The sequence below is a fragment of the Mesoplodon bidens genome (assembly GCF_964165515.1).
Source record: "Mesoplodon bidens genome assembly, chromosome: 4".
Classification (NCBI taxonomy): domain Eukaryota; kingdom Metazoa; phylum Chordata; class Mammalia; order Artiodactyla; family Ziphiidae; genus Mesoplodon; species Mesoplodon bidens.
In genome coordinates, this window is record NC_138160.1 from 146,052,932 (window position 1) to 146,070,789 (window position 17,858).

Consider the following 17,858-nt stretch of genomic DNA (forward strand, 5'->3'; position numbering starts at 1 on the left):
ACATCCTGGGGGCTGCACGTGGCCCCAGACCCTCACCTCCCTTCCCCTCTCGGTGTCCAGCCGCCTTTCAGGAGCTGTGCCCCTTTGGCCACGGGGCAGTCCCAGGCCCGGATGATTCTCGGGAAGGTGAGCCCCTCGCCCACGTGCTAAGAGCCCCCCTGGGCCACCGCAGTCTCCTCCTTTCCCGCCCAGCCCTGTCTGGGCTCTACCCTAGTTCCCAAGTCTCAGGCTCCCTCCTCGACCCATGGGTAGCCCTGGACCCCACCCCCCTGGAGGGAAGGAAGAGACCCTGAGTGTGGCCAGGGCATGACAGATGCCGTACCTGCAACCTCCGCTACTTGCAGACGTGAACGAGTGTGCGGAGAACCCTGGCGTCTGTGTTAACGGCTTTTGTGTCAACACTGATGGCTCTTTCCGCTGCGAGTGTCCTTTTGGCTACAGCCTGGACTTCACAGGTGTCAGCTGCGTGGGTGAGTGACCAGCCCGCCCCAGCCTTCTTCCCAGGGAAGGAGGGAGCCAGGGAGGGCAGACACCACCCAAGGCAGCACCCTGCTGCTCAGCCACTGTCACTCTCCCCCACCCACTTGTCCTTCTTGCTGTTTATTCACTCATTCATTTACTTATTCATTCACGCATTTGCACACTTTTCATTCATTTACTTGCTCTTCACTCATTCATTCACTCACTCATTTACTCATTCACTTATTCATTGAACACATACTGCATGCCCGCCCTGCGTCCAGCCTAAAGGTGCAGCAGATCTGGCCCTATCCAGTCTGTAGACAGTCAGCAGGAGGCAGACAGGATCATGTCAAGGGTGGGAGCCCTCTGCAGTCTCTGACCACCCCCTTACCCCCACCCCAGACACAGACGAGTGCTCCATTGGACACCCCTGCGGGGAAGGCACCTGCACCAATATCATTGGAGGCTTCGAATGTACCTGTGCTGATGGCTTTGAGCCTGGTCCCATGATGACTTGTGAGGGTACGACCCTGCCTGCCCAGACCTGGGCTGTGTGATGGGGGTGAGGGGGGCTGGCCTGAGAGAGGGACAGGGGGTCCTGCAGGCAGACCCCGCCCAGCCGGCACCTCCACTGACCTCCGCAGACATTGACGAGTGCTCCCTGAATCCCCTGCTCTGTGCCTTCCGCTGTCACAACACTGAGGGCTCCTACGTGTGCACCTGCCCAGCTGGCTATGCCCTGCGAGAGGATGGGGCCACGTGCCGAGGTAGGACCCGTATGGGCAGGCGGGCTATGGATAGGGCCCTGGGGCTCCCCATGCCTCGGTCCTGAGAGAAAATGAAGAAATAAGACCTCTGCCTCCAAGGGTGGGAATAAGCAATAAGTGATAAAGTGAGGGGAGAGCTGAGGCAAGTGAGGGTGCAATGGGTGCTCTTTTGTGAGTAGTGATTCTGCTTTTATAGTTATGAAGGGGTTGCTAGCATGTCCTTGGCTCCCCAGTCTAACAGAACAGTGAGTGTGGCTTTGGAGGCCTCTCCAGTTGTGGCTGGACATCCTCTGAGCGGGGTAGCACAGTGGGGACAGCGATTGTGCCCCTGACCCAGGAACATGTGGCAATGTCTGGAGACTTTCTGTTGTCACAGTTGGGTGGGTGGGTGGGTGCTACAAGCATCGAGTGGCCAGGGGTGCTATTCAATATCCTACAGTGTGCAGAAGAGGCTCCCACCACAAAGAATTTTCTAGTCCCAAATGTCCAGTGTCGAGGGTAGAAACCCTGGCCTGCGACTTGGTCCCTCAAGAGCTATTTCAGAGTCAGTGTTCCAGGGACCACAGTGAAGGCCAGACAGATTCACAGACCCTGATGTAGGCAGGGGTTGCGGGTGTTTGGGGGCAGTTGTGACCCCCCCCCTCCCTTGGCTTCCCAGGAGGTCTGGGACGGTCGGGGGAGGAACGGGCGCCGGGCAGTGCTTCAAGGACCTCACTCTGGCCACCGAGGCCACCGGGGAGTGGAGTCCAGGTCCTCACATCCTGGAATTGGTCCATGGTGTGTCTGGTCTTGAGCGCCATTGGTCTGGGGTTGCCCGCAGATGTGGACGAGTGTGCAGACAGCAAGCAGGACTGCCACGCCCGGGGCATGATGTGCAAGAACCTCATCGGCACCTTCACCTGCATCTGCCCCCTGGGCATGCGGCCCCAGCTGGGCTCTGGGGAGGGCTGCACAGGTACAGGAGGGCTTCAGGCATGCAGGGCCTCCCTGCCCCCGATGGATGAGAGAGTTCAAAGCCAGAGGGCGTGGGTGGGCAGACATCGACCCTGGAGGTGTGGAGGCCAACTCAAGGGACTCTGGCCTCCACCCCCGCCTTCCGCATCCCTCCTGCCTCAGATGATGATGAATGCCATGCCCAGCCCAGCCTCTGTGCCAACGGCCGCTGCGTCAACACCGCAGGCAGCTTCCGCTGTGACTGTGACGAGGGCTTCCATCCCAGCCCTGGCTTCACTGAGTGCCACGGTGAGTGTGGCCAGGCCCAGGTATGGCACCGCCACCTGGGAGCTCCCCAAGGCGGGGACGGGGCCAGGGGCACCGAGAGGGTCACTGAGCCAATCCAGACACACGTGTCCACCACACGCCCCCAGCTTCCCTTTGTCCCTTCAGTCAAACCCCCTGAAAGATGAGAGCATCTTCCCCCTGCCCTGTCCATCATCACACCCAGGAACCGGCCCTCCGCAGGTTCACCACATCCTAAGGGCTAAACCTGGAGGGCGACCCAGTGGTACCGTCTGTCCTGGCGACTTGTCTGTCCCTGTCCCCACAGTCCTTGCCACTCTTCTCCCTTTTCACTCTCCCCCGACCCCGAGCGCAGTCTCCACCCCGCAGCTTCAGATCAAGCGTGTGTATCCAGCTGTCTCCTGGACACCCCCATCCCCCACGCACCCCACGTTCAGCTCAGCATCTTTGCTCCCCAAGCCTCAGTGATGCCCTACCTCCCACCCGGACCCCCAAGCCAGCCTCCTGGAGTAACCCAATGGCCTCCTCCCCACTTCCCTGGACGTCACCCCTTGCTCTGTCCCTACTGTCTGTCCTGGACGCCACCACCTTTTGCCTCCACGCTGTCCCTTGTTCTCTCTGCGGCCAGAGGGATGCTGCCCTCTGACCTCAGAAAGCCATCCTCTGCAGCCCTCTCCGATTTGGGGTCTGCAGCTTCTGCCACAGCCCAGCCCCAGCCCCGAGAGGGCGTTTAACAGCACTAAGCAACCACAGCTTGCAAGATGTCACCCCATGCACGGGCACAGATGCGTCGAAGATGCTGGGAGCCCACGTGTAGACTCTCAACACCGCTGGAGGCCACGGGGAAGGGGCACCCAGACAGCTCGTTCCTCCCACCCACCATCCCCACCCATTCTCTCCAGACACCCGGCAAGGGCCCTGCTTCTCCGAGGTGCTGCAGGCCACGTGCCAGGCTCAGTCCAGTGGCGGCGAGGCGGTCACCAGGGCCGAGTGCTGTTGCGGGGGTGGCCGCGGCTGGGGCCCCCACTGCGAGCTCTGTCCCATGCCCGGCACTGCCGCCCACAAGAAGCTGTGCCCCCACGGCTCGGGCTACACCGCCGACGGCCGAGGTGGGTGGCGATCTGTTCACGGTTGTGTGTCTGTGCTCCAGCCGGTGTTAGAGTACGTGAGCCAGTGTGTGCATCTCTGTGCTGGCAGGTGTGTGGACCAGCGTGAACCAGAGCCTGTTCATCGCTCTGCGTGTGTGCGTGTGTCCTTTGTTCTGTGTGTGCGGGCTCATTAGTGAGCGTGTGACTGGTGTGCAATGCTTGTGCCTCCATCTCTGCTTCCATGTATGTGCACGGGGTGTCCTGAGAAGGTGTCGCTGATGAGGCTGTGGTGTGGGTGTGTCCCCACCACGGGGATTCTCAGCATCCAGTGGAAGCAGTTTCATTCGCCTCAGGGTGGGGTTCACAGGGGCCAGGCCGCCAGCTCTGGGATGCCGGGAGGGGAAGTAGATGCTGGCCTTGCGTCCCGGGAGAGGGCTGGTGGGCCCAAGGGAAGCAGCATGCCCTGGTGACCCAGGGGGGACGGCCCCAGCCGAGCCCTGCTTGTCCTCAGACGTGGATGAGTGCCGTGTGCTCGCTCACCTGTGCCCTCATGGCGAGTGCATCAATAGCCTTGGCTCCTTCCGCTGCCACTGCCGGGCTGGGTACACGCCTGACACCACTGCCACAGCCTGCGTGGGTGAGCCCCCTGCCCCAGCCCCTGAGCCTCTCCATGCAGCGCCTGGCACACACCCCCGTGAGAAAACCGAGACCAGAAGCAAAGCACCCTTGTTTCTTCCCTCCACCCCCAGCCCATATGGACCACTTTCCTCCTGTTATCTGGTGCATCCTAAGATTTTTCAGTCACGTTGTGTAGCAGGTGTTCATCTAAGTCAGGGCTGGCAAATTCTTGCCCAAGGGCTGAGTCCAGCCCTCTGCTTATTTTTGTTAATAAAGTTTTATTGGCACACGGCCACGCCTATTTGTTTCCTTATCCCTTGTGGCTGTTTTCCTGCTACAGAGGCAGGGTTGAGTAGCTGGGATTGAGACTGTCTGGCCCGCCAAGCCAAATATATTTATTCTCTGGCTTTTTACAGGAAAAAAAAAAAAAAGCCAGTTCCTTGTGTAAGCCCACAGATTCTGAATAGCTGGGGTCCAGGAAGGAGGCCTCAGCAGGGTGGGGGTGGGGACCCCAGCCCCTGAGCCCCCAGGAATGTCTGACTGACCCTCCTGAGTGCTGCGTCCCCTCTAGATGTGGACGAGTGCAGCCAGGTCCCCACGCCATGTCCCTTCCTCTGCAAAAACACCAAGGGCAGCTTCCTGTGCGCCTGCCCCCGAGGCTACCTGCTGGAGGAGAACGGCAGGATCTGCAGAGGTGACGTCCCTCTCTCCCCACCCACGCGCCATGGGGCTCTGTCCCTGTCCCCACAGGGGCATCTCACACCCTCCCACTGCATGGGGTCGGGTGCCGTCTCCAGGGTATCTCCCCTGGGAAGCCCCCAGTCCCGGCAGGCCCTGCCCTGAGCCCGCTGGGACCCTCTGTGCTGCAGACGTGGATGAGTGCTCCTCCAGGCAGCACAACTGCCAGTTCTTCTGCGTCAACACCATCGGTGCCTTCACCTGCCGCTGTCCCCCTGGCTTCACCCAGCGCCACCAGGCCTGCTTCGGTGAGTCCTCTCGGCCCTCGCGGCTGGTGCTTGGCCCCAGCCTTCACCAAGTAAGTGGCAAATACACAGTGTGTGCCAGACATCGGGGACACGGGTGATTAGAACAAAGCCCTTGCTCTGTCGCTGCTTACGTCCTGGTGGCAGCTGGTACCTCAGTCTCCTTCCTTGCCCTAGGGACCTGGGAGGCCACCCTCAGGAGTCTCTCTGACCTTGGCCCAGGACACCTACCCTCGCCCTTGACCTGCCGAGTCTCTCGGCAGAGGGCCTCCCCAGGGTGCCCCCAAAAGCCAAGGGGCTCACGCAATCCAACTGTCACTTCTTAGTATCTTGTGACCTGGGAGAACCAGACCCCCAAGCACTGAACCTAGACACGGGTGGCTTCATTCAGGCTCCCACGAATCCACTCAGCCAACACCTGCTGAACACCTGTGTACCAGGCAGTGTTCTAGACTAGAGCTCAGCAGACTCCAGCCCCCAGGTCAAGCCCGGCCCCCTGCTTGCTTTTGTCAATAAAGTTTTATTGGCACACAGCCATGCCCATTCATTTACGTATTGTCTGTGGCTGCTTTTGCTACAACAGCAGAGCCAAGTAGTTGCCACAGAGTAAAAAGTATTTCCTACCTGGTTCTTTAGGGAAGCAGTTTGCCTCGTCCTGTTCTAGACCCTGAGGGCACAGCAATTGAACACAAGGGTCAAGCTTGCTGCCTCATGAACCATCCCTTCTGTCAGGGAATGACTAGAAACAAACATAGCAAATTACCACTGTAGCGTGTTAGAAGGTGATGTGGGACATGAAAGAAAGAAAAAGTAGAAAGCAGGGGAAGGCAATCAGGAGGGCTGCAATATAATTCTTTTTTTTTTTTTTTTTTTTTGCGGTATGCGGGCCTCTCACTGTTGTGGCCTCTCCCGTTGCGGAGCACAGTCTCCGGACGTGCAGGCTCAGCAGCCATGGCTCACGGGCCCAGCCGCTCCACGGCATGTGGGATCTTCCCGGACCAGGGCACAAACCCATGTCCCTTGCATCGGCAGGCAGACTCTCAACCACTGCGCCACCAGGGAAGCCCTAATACTATTTTTTAAGTGAGATATAATTGACATGTAACATTATATTAGTTTTAGGTGTACAAAATAATGACTCGATATTTATGTATATTGCAAAGTGATCACCGCAATAAGGCTAGTTAACATCCATCATCACATAGTTACAAAATTTTTTTCTTGTGATGAGAACTCTTAATATATACTCTCCTAGCAACTTTCAAACATACAGGACAGTATTATTTTTGTTTCCTTAACAGATTTTTTAATTTAATTTTTATTTTATATTGGGGTATAGTTGATTTACAATGTTGTGTTAGTTTCAGGTGTACAGCAAAGTGAATCAGTAATACATATACACATATTTATTCTTTTTCAGATTCTTTTCCCATATAGGGTTATTACAGAATATTGAGTGGAATTCCCTGTGCTATACAGTAGGTCTTCGTTGATTATCTATTTTTGTGTGTGTATATGTTAATCCCAAACTCCTAATTCATCCCTCCCCCTCACCTTTCCCCTTTGGTAACCATAAATTAGTTTTCTAAGTCTGTGAGTCTGTTTCTGTTTTGTAAATAAGTTCATTTGTATCATCTTTTTAGATTCCACATATAAGTGATATCATATAATATCTGTCATTCTCTGACTTACTTTGCTTAGTATGATAATCTCTAGGTCCATCCATGTTGCTGCAAATGGCATTATCTCATTCAATGCAGTATTATTTTTTAATTTTAATTTTATTTTTGGCTGCGTTGGGTCTTCATTGCTGTGCACAGGCTTTCTCTAGTTGTGGCGAGCAGGGACTACTCTTTGTTGCGGTGCGCGGGCTTCTCACTGTGGTGGCTTCTCTTGTTGCGGAGCATGGGCTCTAGGCACGCGGGCTTCAGTAGTTGTGGCATGCGGGCTCAGTAGTTGTGGCTCCTGGGCTCTAGAGCTCAGGCTCAGTAGTTGTGGCGCACAGGCTTAGTTGCTCCGTGGCATGTGGGATCTTCCCAGATCAGGGCTGGAACCCAGTGTCCCCTGCATTGGCAGGCAGATTCTTAACAACTGCGCCACCAGGGAAGCCCTCAATGCAGTATTATTAACCACAGTCACCATGCTGTACATTACATCCCATGACTTATTTATTTTATAACTGGAAATTTGTACCTTTGACCACCTTCACCCCTTTCAATCACCCCCCAAACCCTCCTCTGGCAACCACGAGTCTGTTCTCTGTATCTGTGAGCTTGGCTTTCTTGTTTTGTTTTTAGATTCCACATACAAGTGGGATCACATGGCATTTGTCTTTCTCTGTCTGACTGATTTCATCTTAGCAAAATACCCACAAGGTCCAACCATGTTATCACAAATGGCAGGATCGCCTTTTTTTTCTCTCTCTCTCTTTTTTTTTTTTTGCGGTACGCGGGCCTCTCACCGCTGCGGCCCCTCCCACCACGGAGCACAGGCCCCAGGCGCGCAGGCCCAGCCGCCATGGTTCACGGGCCCAGCCACTCCGCGGCATGTGGGATCCTCCCGGACCGGGGCACGAACCCGCGCCCCCTGCGTCGGCAGGTGGACTCCCAACCACTGTGCCACCAGGGAAACCTGCCTTCTTTTTTAGAGCTGAATAATATTCCATTGTACGTATATAACACATTTTCTTTATTCATCCATGTTTGGATATTTAGATTGTTCCCAGGTCTTGGCTATTCTGAATAATGCTGCAGTGAACGTAGGGGTGCAGATATCTTTTCAAGTTAGTGTTTTCATTTACTTTGGATAAATACACCCAGAAGTGGAATTGCTAGGTGGGCTTCAGGAATAATGGCAAGCCTCACTAAAAGGGGAAAGATTTGAAGGAGGTGAAGGAGTGAGCCGTATGCATATCTGTGGGAGGAGTGAGCATTCCTAGCCACGAAATGACTGGCATTTCTCCTTTTTCTGTACAGTCAAGTTATTTTCCCTCCTTCCTAAGGTGAGGACCCTTACTATGGCATTTGTGTGTGTGCAGCTGTATGCGTGTGCACACAGAGGCTTAGAAGCCCCATGTCCCAATGCCTCTTGTATCCAAGAGAGATTCCAGGGATGTGCCTGGTGTCAAGAATCTCCATACTCAATAAAGAAGATGTGGTGTGTATATATACAGTGGAATACTACTCAGCCATAAAAAAGTATGAAATAATGCCATTTGCAGCAACATGGATGGACCAAGAGATTATCATACTAAGTGAAGTAAGTCAGACAAAGACAAATACCATATGATATTACTTATATGTGGACTCTAAAATATAACACAAATGAACTTATTTACAAAACAGAAACGAACTCACAGACATAGAGAACAGACCTGTGGTTGCCAAGGGGGAGGGGAGGGATGGAGTGGGAGTTTGGGACTAGCAGATACAAACTACTATATATAGAATGGATAAACAACAAGGTCCTACTGTATAGCACAGTGAAGTATTGATATATTCAATATCACTCAATAAACCATAATGGAAAAGAATATATTTATGTATAACTGAATCACTTTGCTGTACACCAGAAACTAACACAACATTGTAAATCAACTATACTTCAATAAAATAAATTTTTAAAACTTAAAAAAAATCTGCATAGTCAAGGAAGCCTAAATTAGGGTTCCCCCTAGAAATGTATGGTTCATTCTCCATGACCCCAATCCCAATGCAATTTACCACCATGGGCCATGACCACCTTAGCAATGTTGCCTGATAACTAGGCCTGTCTTAGCTCGGGCTGCCATGACAAAATATCATAGACTGGGTGGCTTAAAAAACAGACATTGCTCACAGTCTGGAGGCTCTAAGTCCAAGATTAACATGCTAACAGGGTCAGGTTCTGATGAGGGCCTCTTCCTGGCTTGCATATGGCCACCTTCCTCCTGTGTCCTCACATGGTAGGGAGAGAACAAGAGTAAAGCTCTTTGGTGTCTCTTCTTATAAGGGCACCAATCTCATCAGGAGGGCCCCACCCTCATGACTTCTTCTAACCCTAATCACCTCCCAAAGGTCTCGCCTCCTAATACCATCACTCTGGGGGTTAGGGTTTCAACGTGGGAATTTGGCAGTGGTGGCATTGGGAGTGGGGTGGGGGGGACACACACATTCAATCCATAACTCTGGCTGACATCCCACAATTGTCAGGTTTCCATGAGGACAGAGTGCAACAGTTACCCCAGGTCATTTTCCCACAGAGAAGGAAAAGGGGTTTTGTTAATCTTTTACTCTTAGGTTGAGCACTGTCCCAGTGCTTCATGTGATTAGGTTAATTTAATTCTCACAAAACACAATGAGGTAGATATTATCATCTCCATGCTACAGCTGACAAAACTGAGGCACAGAGAGGGTAAGTCGGTTGCCCTACGTCACACAGCACTGAGGTGGTAGAGATGAGATTCAAAGTCCTATATGTGCGTGATCTCAAGTGTTTGTGACAGTTCTGTGAAGTGGGAACTGTTATGGATCTCCTTTCACAGAGAGGGAAACTGAGGCCCAGAGAGGTTAAGATTTGCCTGGGGGACTTACCTGGCTGTCCAGTGGTTGAAACTCCACGCTTCCAATGCCGGGGCTGTGTGTTCGATCCCTGGTCTGGGAACTAAGATTCTGCAAGCTGCATGGTGCAGCCAAAAAATATGTGTGTGTGTATATATATATATATATATATATATATATATGTAAAAGATTTGCCTGGAACAGTTGATCAGGTGGTAGGCCTGGTATCGTGGTGCCTGACATGAACCCCATAACCAGAAGGTTCTATGTTCTGCCCGTTCTATGTCCTCTGCAGACAATGACGAGTGCTTGGCCCAGCCTGGCCCATGTGGCACCCGTGGACACTGCCACAATGCCCCAGGCAGCTTCAGCTGTGAGTGCTATCAAGGCTTCACCCTGGACAGCTCAGGCCATGGCTGCAAAGGTAGAACCAGGCTTTGGGTGGGGTCTAGGCCCTGGGGGTGGTCCTGAGGGCCGCCTGGCAAGCCTTCTCTCCTCTCGGCATCTCACAGATGTGGATGAATGTGACGGGCCTCATCGCTGCCAGCACGGCTGCCAGAACGAGCTGGGGGGTTACCGCTGTGGCTGCCCCCAGGGCTTCACCCCACACTCCCAGTGGGGCCAGTGTGTGGGTGAGTGGTGGGGGCTGGGAGGAAGCCGACCCCCCACCAGAATCTGTCCAAAGCGGGAGACTGGGAACCACCCCCATGGCAGGATGTTGTGATAAGCACAAGTACCTCAAGGTCCGATGGGCTGGTCTGGAAGGTAGTTAGTTCCCTGCTGCTGGGCAGGCTGGGGAGTCAAGGGTCTGCAGAGTCAGCCTGGCAAAGTGGTGGCCGTTTATTAGGGAGTGATGGTCTGGAGGGCTCAGTGGAGAAAGATTCTGAGACAGTATCTGCGATCACTGGGAAAGGGGTGCTGGGATTGATGAGTGACGTCTGCCATGGATGTGGCAACGGAAATGGGTGCATGCATGCTGCATCTTTTGTCATAGCTGTTGCAGGCACCCTTGGTTTGGGGGACTAGCCTTCTGCCTCCCCTCCAACCTTGCCCACTGCACCCTTCTGTTTGCTGCTCCGGGGCCTCCCAATGACAGCCTCGTCCTCACCACCTGTCTTTGTTCCTCCTCTGCAGTCTGGCCTTCACTCTGTACCCATGTAGGGACCACTCTCCTGCATCCTCTCCATCACCCCTCCTCATATTTCACCTTCCACCTCCTCTGCTCTGGGCACCACTGCCTGCCCCTCCTGGACTCTCCACCCACAGCCTCTGTGACTCAGCTTTCCCCTCCCTCCCACTGCCTCGGCACTGCCTTCTCTCCAGCTCGTCCTCCTGCCCCTCCTGGTGGGTCCTCAGCTAAGTTCTCCATCTTTTCCTCTGTCCCTCGGCATTTGTCCCCTGGGGACCCTGCAGACCATTGCCTCTGCTGCCAATCCCTATTTCTCAGGCTGCTCCACATTAGTTATTCATTCCTTCGGCGATGGTTTGCCCAGGACCCGTGGATACAGAAGTGAGCTGAGATCAGACTCCATCCCTGCCCTCCCATTGTCCAGTCCTTCGGGGGAGACAGGGATTAATTAGGCCAGTGGTTCTCAACTGGGCACCGTTTTGAAGTGTCTTGGAGATATTTTTTTTTCTTTCTTTCTTTCTTTTTTTTGCGGTACGCGGGCCTCTCACTGCTGTGGCCTCTCCCGTTGCGGAGCACAGGCTCCGGACGTGCAGGCTCAGTGGCCATGGCTCACGGGCCCAGCCGCTCCGTGGCATGTGGGATCTTCCCGGACCAGGGCACGAACCCATGTCCCCTGCATTGGCAGGAGGACTCTCTACCACTGAGCCACCAGGGAAGTCCTCTTGGAGATATTTTTGATGGTCACAACTGGGCACTGGGTGCTCCTGGCATCTAGTGGGTGGACACCAGGGATGCTGCTCAACACCCTGCAGTGTGCAGGACGGCCACCATCACAGAGAATGAAATGGCCCCTAATGAGAATAGTGCCGAGGTGGGGAAACCTCGTTCTAGACCATCCCACCGTTTAACATTCCTGGGAAGTTTTGAGAAATGCTTTAAAGGAGAATGACAGGATGGGGGGTGGGGTGGGGCTGGGGGGCGGATAAAGGAGTGTAGGGGACAGCAGACCTAGTCCAGAAGCTCACCAGGAGCTTGATGAAGGTTTTGACGTTGGCCTTGGGCTCTGAAGGAGGAACCAGAGTTGCCACGTGGGGACTGGAGGGATGCAGGTAGAGGGATCTGGAGATGCGAAGGCTGTCCCCTGCCCCTCCCCCCATACTCCTCCTCCCCCTCCACAGACAAGAACGAGTGTGTCCTGTCACCCGCGGCCTGCGGCAGCGCCTCCTGCCACAACATGCTGGGCGGCTTCCGCTGCGTCTGCCCCTCTGGCTTTGACTTCAACCAGGCCCTCGGGGGCTGCCAGGACGTGGATGAGTGTGCGGTGCGGGGCAGCCCCTGTAGCTACAGCTGTGCCAACACTCCCGGCGGCTTCCTGTGTGGCTGCCCCCGAGGCTACTTCCGGGCTGGGCAAGGGTGAGGGGCTTGAGCGGGGTGGACACAAACACCCAAACCCTGGGAGTGCACACGCACACACACACACACACACGGGCCTGTGCACACGTTCACATACATACTTGTGCATGGAGAAATGGGTGCAGGGGACTTCCCTGGTGGTCCAGTGGTTAAGACTCTGCGCTCCCACTGCAGGGGGCGTGGGTTTGATCCTGGTCGGGGAACTAAGATCCCACATGCTACACATGCCGCGTGGCCAAAACAAAAACAAACAAAAAACGAGAAATGGGTGCAGAGGCCCAGTGGAACCTGTACCTGTGCACACACAAGCTCACACCCCACGTGGAGTAATTGTCCTGTATGTGCTTAGTGCAGGATGCATGCCTCCCTGTAATACACGTGAGTGTGTGTGAGGCTCACACCTGTGCCAACATGCCCGGGCACCCTCATTCATATATCCCAATGTGCACATGCGTGCAAGCGCATGTCAGCATCCAGGGTGCACGCAGGCTCATACACGCATATACCCCTGGGTACACTCAGGTATATCCTACACCCCTGCATGCATGCAGGTTCACACCTACATCCAGGAAAGCCAAGGGATGCACACACACACACGTGTAGGCACATGCAAATCTGCACTGGCACCTTGGTACACTCGTAGTTGCCCCCACAGCCAGAGTGGCTCCAAATGGAGTGTAGGGGGTGGGAGGGTGGTAGGGGAGGTCCCATCAGCCTGCCCTGAACACTTGCCCACCCCTGTCCTGGCCCAGGCACTGTGTCTCTGGCCTGGGCTTCAGCCCTGGACCTCAGGATGCCCCAGATGAGGAGGAGCTGCTCTCACCCGAAGCCTGCTATGAATGCAAGATCAACGGCCAGCCCCCTCGTGACCGGCCACGGCGCAGCCCCCATGGGGACTATCAGGTGCCATGGGGAATGCACTGGGCATGGGGCACAGTGAGTGGCAGGGACAGCCAGGGAACCGGCCAGGGGTAAGAGGACCAGGCTCCATGTCACAGCTTGTCCCCTAAATCATGGTGCCTTTCTGGGTCTTCCTGTAGTTCCTCAGCCTGAGGAATCCCCTTGGGGGCTCTCTGGGGGACACAGGCCCCCAAGCATCCCACCTTGCTCCAGATGAGAAGTCAGGTATCTCCCACACAGGCCCTGGGTGTGATGCCTCCCGTGGATCCCTTCCATGGAGCTTCAATGCAAGAAAAATGCCTTGGGCCCCCCAACCCTGCCTGCACCCTGGAACTTGTCACCTGTCACCTCCTGGCTGGCACAGCCCTCCCTCAGAGCCCCTCTGGATTTAGCACCAATAGCGCTCAGAGCAGCTAGCTTAACCCCTTCCATCATCCCCTTTCTTCAGACCCTCTGCACCTCTTTCCTGCACCCACAATGCTCCTGGAGCTATGCTCAGGCCTCCTGAGCCCTCCTTGTCTCTCCCCCACCCTACCCGCCATGCTCTCAAGAACAGCAGAGCAGACTTGTGGTTTAGTCCCTCTGTCCCCTGGGGGCCACTCCAGCTATGACCCTGACCCCACCAGGTTGTGCAGGGAGGGCAGTTTTGTCACAAATTCAGCTTGCTTGTCCTTCAGCTGAAAAGTCCTTGAGGCCACTGCTGGCTGGTCCTGCCACTATGCCCCAAAGAATCTGAAAGCTAAACATTTATTAAGCACCTGCTGGATACACGTGCTGCTCCAAGCATTCTGCATTCATTCACAACCTCTCAGTGTTTACGACAGCCCTGGGAGGTGTAGGTACCACTATCATCCTCATTTTACAGATGGGGAAACTGACATTCAGAGAGGTTAGGTCATCTGCCCAAGTTACAGAACTAAAAACTGGCAGAGCAGGATGGCAGTCATCCTGGGCCCCTCTGCAGCCACCACCTTCTGAGGCCATTACTTTCTGTTACTTCCAAAAACAAAAATCACCGAGCACAGAAGCCATTACCCACATCTGGAACCAAACTCTTTCACTCCATAGATTTTACTGAACACCTACTGTGTGCTGGACTCATAGCGAACAACCAAAAAAATGGAGCAACAGTGAACAACACATAAAACACACAATAAAAAAAGTCCCTGTCCCCATAGGACTGATAGTCTAATAGACAAGAAATATGTAAAACACATCATATTTTGTAACACGTGATAAGTATGATACATGATAAATGCTATGGGGAAAAAATGAAGGCAGAAGTGGGACAGGAATGCTGCGTCTGAGGGGCTCTCAATATTAGATTATCTAAATATGAATGTTCCTTTGCTTTCCTTTTCCTTCTAGTTGTTTCCCCTTTCTGGGAAAAGGAGCGTACATATTATTCCCATTGTTACCGTTATTTTTGTAAGCATCACAGGGATAGGGCCCAGTGTCTGTCAGGTTTGCCACTGTGTCACCAGCCCTTGCTGCTCAGTAAGAGTGAGTAGAGAGGTTGTCAGGGCTCCTGGCATGGACACAAGCAGATCTGGGCAGAGGCAGGCTGGGTCCTGTGGCTTTGCCTGCAATACCCACAGATTGCCAGCAGGTGTCAGTAAGAGCACATGTCTGAGCAACAGTCCTGGTGAAGGGATGGGAAACAAGAATAATTTTCACTTTCATGCAACAGCAAAACACTCCATCAGCATGTAAATTAGGCAGAACAAACAGCTCTGCCCAGAGCAAAGGAGAAGAAAGCACAGATAACCTCCTGTGGGATTGGATACATCACCCAGCCCCCATCAGCCTGCCTTTGAGGTTTGCTGGCTTATTCAGGGCCCTGTCCGGCTGCCAGGACCAGGAAGCATTCCGAGGAGCTCAGATAAAGAGGGGTTTGTCATCTGCACACAGGGGGGCTCTCAGAGAGCCCAGATGCAGGAAGTGCAGCCAGCCTCCAGGAACCGGATAACTACTGGGCAGCTCCTCTGTATGGCCCAGCAGGGTCTTGTGTTTCTCTCACTGTGTCTGGGGCTGGCTCGTGCTGCAAGGCCCTTGGTCATAATTCCAGCCACCCCAGACCACCTTTGAGTGACCTTGGGTGCTTTGGGGCCAGATGCCATCTGACTGCCTCCCAGTCTGGGTATCTGAGGAAAAAGTCTCCATTTCCTCCACCAGGCTGGCAGGGATCGAACTCAGCCCCCTCAGTTGAAACAAGGGGTCTGGAGTCAACCTGTGAAAAAGTTTCCTTTTCACCTGGGAACCAGCCTCCACCTCCATCCTCTACTATAGCCCAAGCTGACCGTTGTCCTTGTGGGTGGGGAGGGCTAGACAGGAGTCAAGGGCAGGGAGTGGTCCATGTTTTCCTCCATTTTAGAGATTGCCTAAAATTCTCCTCTTGGCCCCCTACCCACCGCATTCTGATTTCTCCCAGCCCCTGCCATCATCCACCTGGTCTTTCTCCCCAGGCGAGCCTGGCCAGCCTTGATTCGGAGGCTCCGCTGACCTTGGGCCTGAACCTCTCCCGCCTGGGCCGGGCCGAGCACATCCTGGAGTTGCGGCCGGCGCTGGAGGGTCTGGGGGGCCGCGTCCGCTACATCATTGCCCGTGGCAACGAGCAAGGTTTCTTCCGCATGCATCACCTCCGCGGCCTCAGCTCCCTGCAGCTGGGGCGTCGGAGGCCAGGGCCTGGAACCTACCAGCTGGAGGTGGTGAGCGTGGCTGGGGCCTGGGGCACCCAGCCTGAGGGGTGGCTGGCAGGCCGGGCCTTGCGGCTAAAGGTGCAGCTGCAGCTGCTGTAGTCCAGAGGCACCCATACCTCCCACCTGGCCCCAGGCCCCTCCCGCAGCCTGCTTCCCAGACTCACCACCTGGGCACTGCCCCGCCCCTGCCTCCTTCCACAGGATGTCACTCTGTTTGCTACACCCCTGCCCCCCCCCGCCCCCCGGGAGACCCTTGACAAGCCCTGGCGTCAATGGTCCCCAGGGTCCCTATGGGGTCCTCCTCTCCAGAGGCAGGAGATACTAGAGCTGGGAGGGATCAATCCCCGGCGGCAGTGGCCGACCAGGTGGAACCCCAAAACTCAGGAAGAGTGAAATGCTATCCTATGACCTCAAGTGAGCCCAGCCTCTATCCGAGGGACCCCACCATTTGGTGTTTCCTGGAGACAGCTGGCAGTTGCTGTGGCATGCCCCCTCCACTTCAACAGCCAGGGTCAAAGAGGGCCCTGGGTTTCACTGTATCTGGTCAGTCTCAGGCTTAAACTTCTGCACTGCACGGGGGCTCAGCCCTGGGGGTTGGCGGGACATGGGGACAGGTGGCTAGGGTGGGCCTAGGGCTCGTCCCTCCCAGCAGAAGGGCCCACGGGGCCCCAGCCAGAGTTGCTGACATGCAGCCATGTTCATTCCCACGGGGAGCTGGGCTAGGCTTCTGAGGATGCTTTTCTATCAGGAGCAGAGACAACAATAAAGTTATTTTGGGTTAAGTCTGTCCCTTGGCAAGTTCTGGCAGTAAGTAGACACTGCCCTTGGCAGGGCCGGGCAAGGCTCACGTGGCAGGGGAGCAGGAGGCCCCAGGAGGGCAGCAGCTTTGGAAAGGATGCACTTCTGCCTAGGGTTCTGAAGAGGAAGTGTGTACGGGAGAGGTGGGTGAAGACCATCCTGCACCTGGGGGTGGGGGACACCATCCCAGGGTGCAGGTAGGTTCTGCCAACTTCAGACCTGGGAGTTTGGCACAAAGCCAGGCTGCAAGTGGCAACCTTTGGATCCCTTGTGGGTTCACCATTACTGATAATAATGGCTCATGATCCCTGACCCCATACTATGTACCAGGCACCATTCTAAGTATTGTACAATTACTGACCCATTCAGTCCTTGTGACTGAGTCCAAGCTCATACTACTCGCCACACGACAGGCCAGTAAATTGAGAGACGAGTTTTTGGGACAAGGAATAGCGACTTTATTCAGAAAGCCAGCAAACTGAGAAGGTGGTGGACTCGTGCCCCAAAGAACCATCTTGCCTGAGTTAGAATTCAGGCTTCTTTTATACTAAAAGGGGAGGGAGTAAAGTCAAACCAATGTCCTTGTTCTGGTCAGCTTCTGGAGGGGATGTGTTCAGTTCTTCCTTCCTGCAGACATTCACAGGTGGGCCTGGCCTGGATGTTTCCTGTGAGCTAAACAAAGGTATTTTAGCTTAGTGCTCATTACCTGGGAAGCAGGGTTCCTGGCCCAAGATGGGCCATTATGTATAATTTCAGCTTATAGGCAACATCCCTTTAGTGATTAACTTGTAATAGAATATAAAAAGTTCTTCCCTATTATATCATCACTATGACCCCATGGAATAGATACTGTTATTCTCATCCCCATTTTACATATAGGAAAACTGAGGCTCAGAGAGGTTAAGTGACTTGGCCGAGGTGACACCAGATTACAGGTAGAAGAACCAGATTCAAAGTTGGGCAGCCATGCCAGTGTCCTGGCTCCATCCTGCCTGGCTCCAGGTTGGACTGGATCTATTGAATTTGATGGCTGAGCTCAGTGGATGGGATATTCACTGTGTTAACATGTAGCTTGTGCGTGTGCTGTATGTCACAAACGGTAGTGTATTTAGTCCCCACAAACTTGTATGAGGCAGGCAGTGTTATCACCTCTGTTTTACAGCGGGGAAACCGAGGCTCAGAGAGTTTATGGCATCTGCTCTGGGTACCCACACAGTGTAGTGG

At 54.4% G+C, this 17,858-nt stretch overlaps 1 protein-coding gene across 1 annotated transcript in view; it reads left to right on the forward strand.

Annotated features, from left to right (window-relative positions):
* FBN3 (fibrillin 3) overlaps nucleotides 1-15,935 on the forward strand; it is a gene marked incomplete at both ends in the record, with an annotated part of 58,606 nt that extends 42,671 nt beyond the window's left edge. The window contains 15 exons of the mRNA XM_081232655.1: nucleotides 61-126; nucleotides 345-470; nucleotides 865-984; nucleotides 1,107-1,229; nucleotides 2,050-2,184; nucleotides 2,346-2,471; nucleotides 3,371-3,577; nucleotides 4,068-4,193; nucleotides 4,746-4,868; nucleotides 5,044-5,160; nucleotides 9,991-10,119; nucleotides 10,208-10,327; nucleotides 12,003-12,237; nucleotides 12,990-13,140; nucleotides 15,603-15,935. Of these exons, the coding sequence (XP_081088781.1) occupies nucleotides 61-126; nucleotides 345-470; nucleotides 865-984; nucleotides 1,107-1,229; nucleotides 2,050-2,184; nucleotides 2,346-2,471; nucleotides 3,371-3,577; nucleotides 4,068-4,193; nucleotides 4,746-4,868; nucleotides 5,044-5,160; nucleotides 9,991-10,119; nucleotides 10,208-10,327; nucleotides 12,003-12,237; nucleotides 12,990-13,140; nucleotides 15,603-15,935 (2,237 nt within the window). The remainder of the gene's footprint in view (nucleotides 1-60; nucleotides 127-344; nucleotides 471-864; nucleotides 985-1,106; nucleotides 1,230-2,049; nucleotides 2,185-2,345; nucleotides 2,472-3,370; nucleotides 3,578-4,067; nucleotides 4,194-4,745; nucleotides 4,869-5,043; nucleotides 5,161-9,990; nucleotides 10,120-10,207; nucleotides 10,328-12,002; nucleotides 12,238-12,989; nucleotides 13,141-15,602) is intronic.
* Between the last annotated feature and the right edge of the window lie 1,923 nt (nucleotides 15,936-17,858).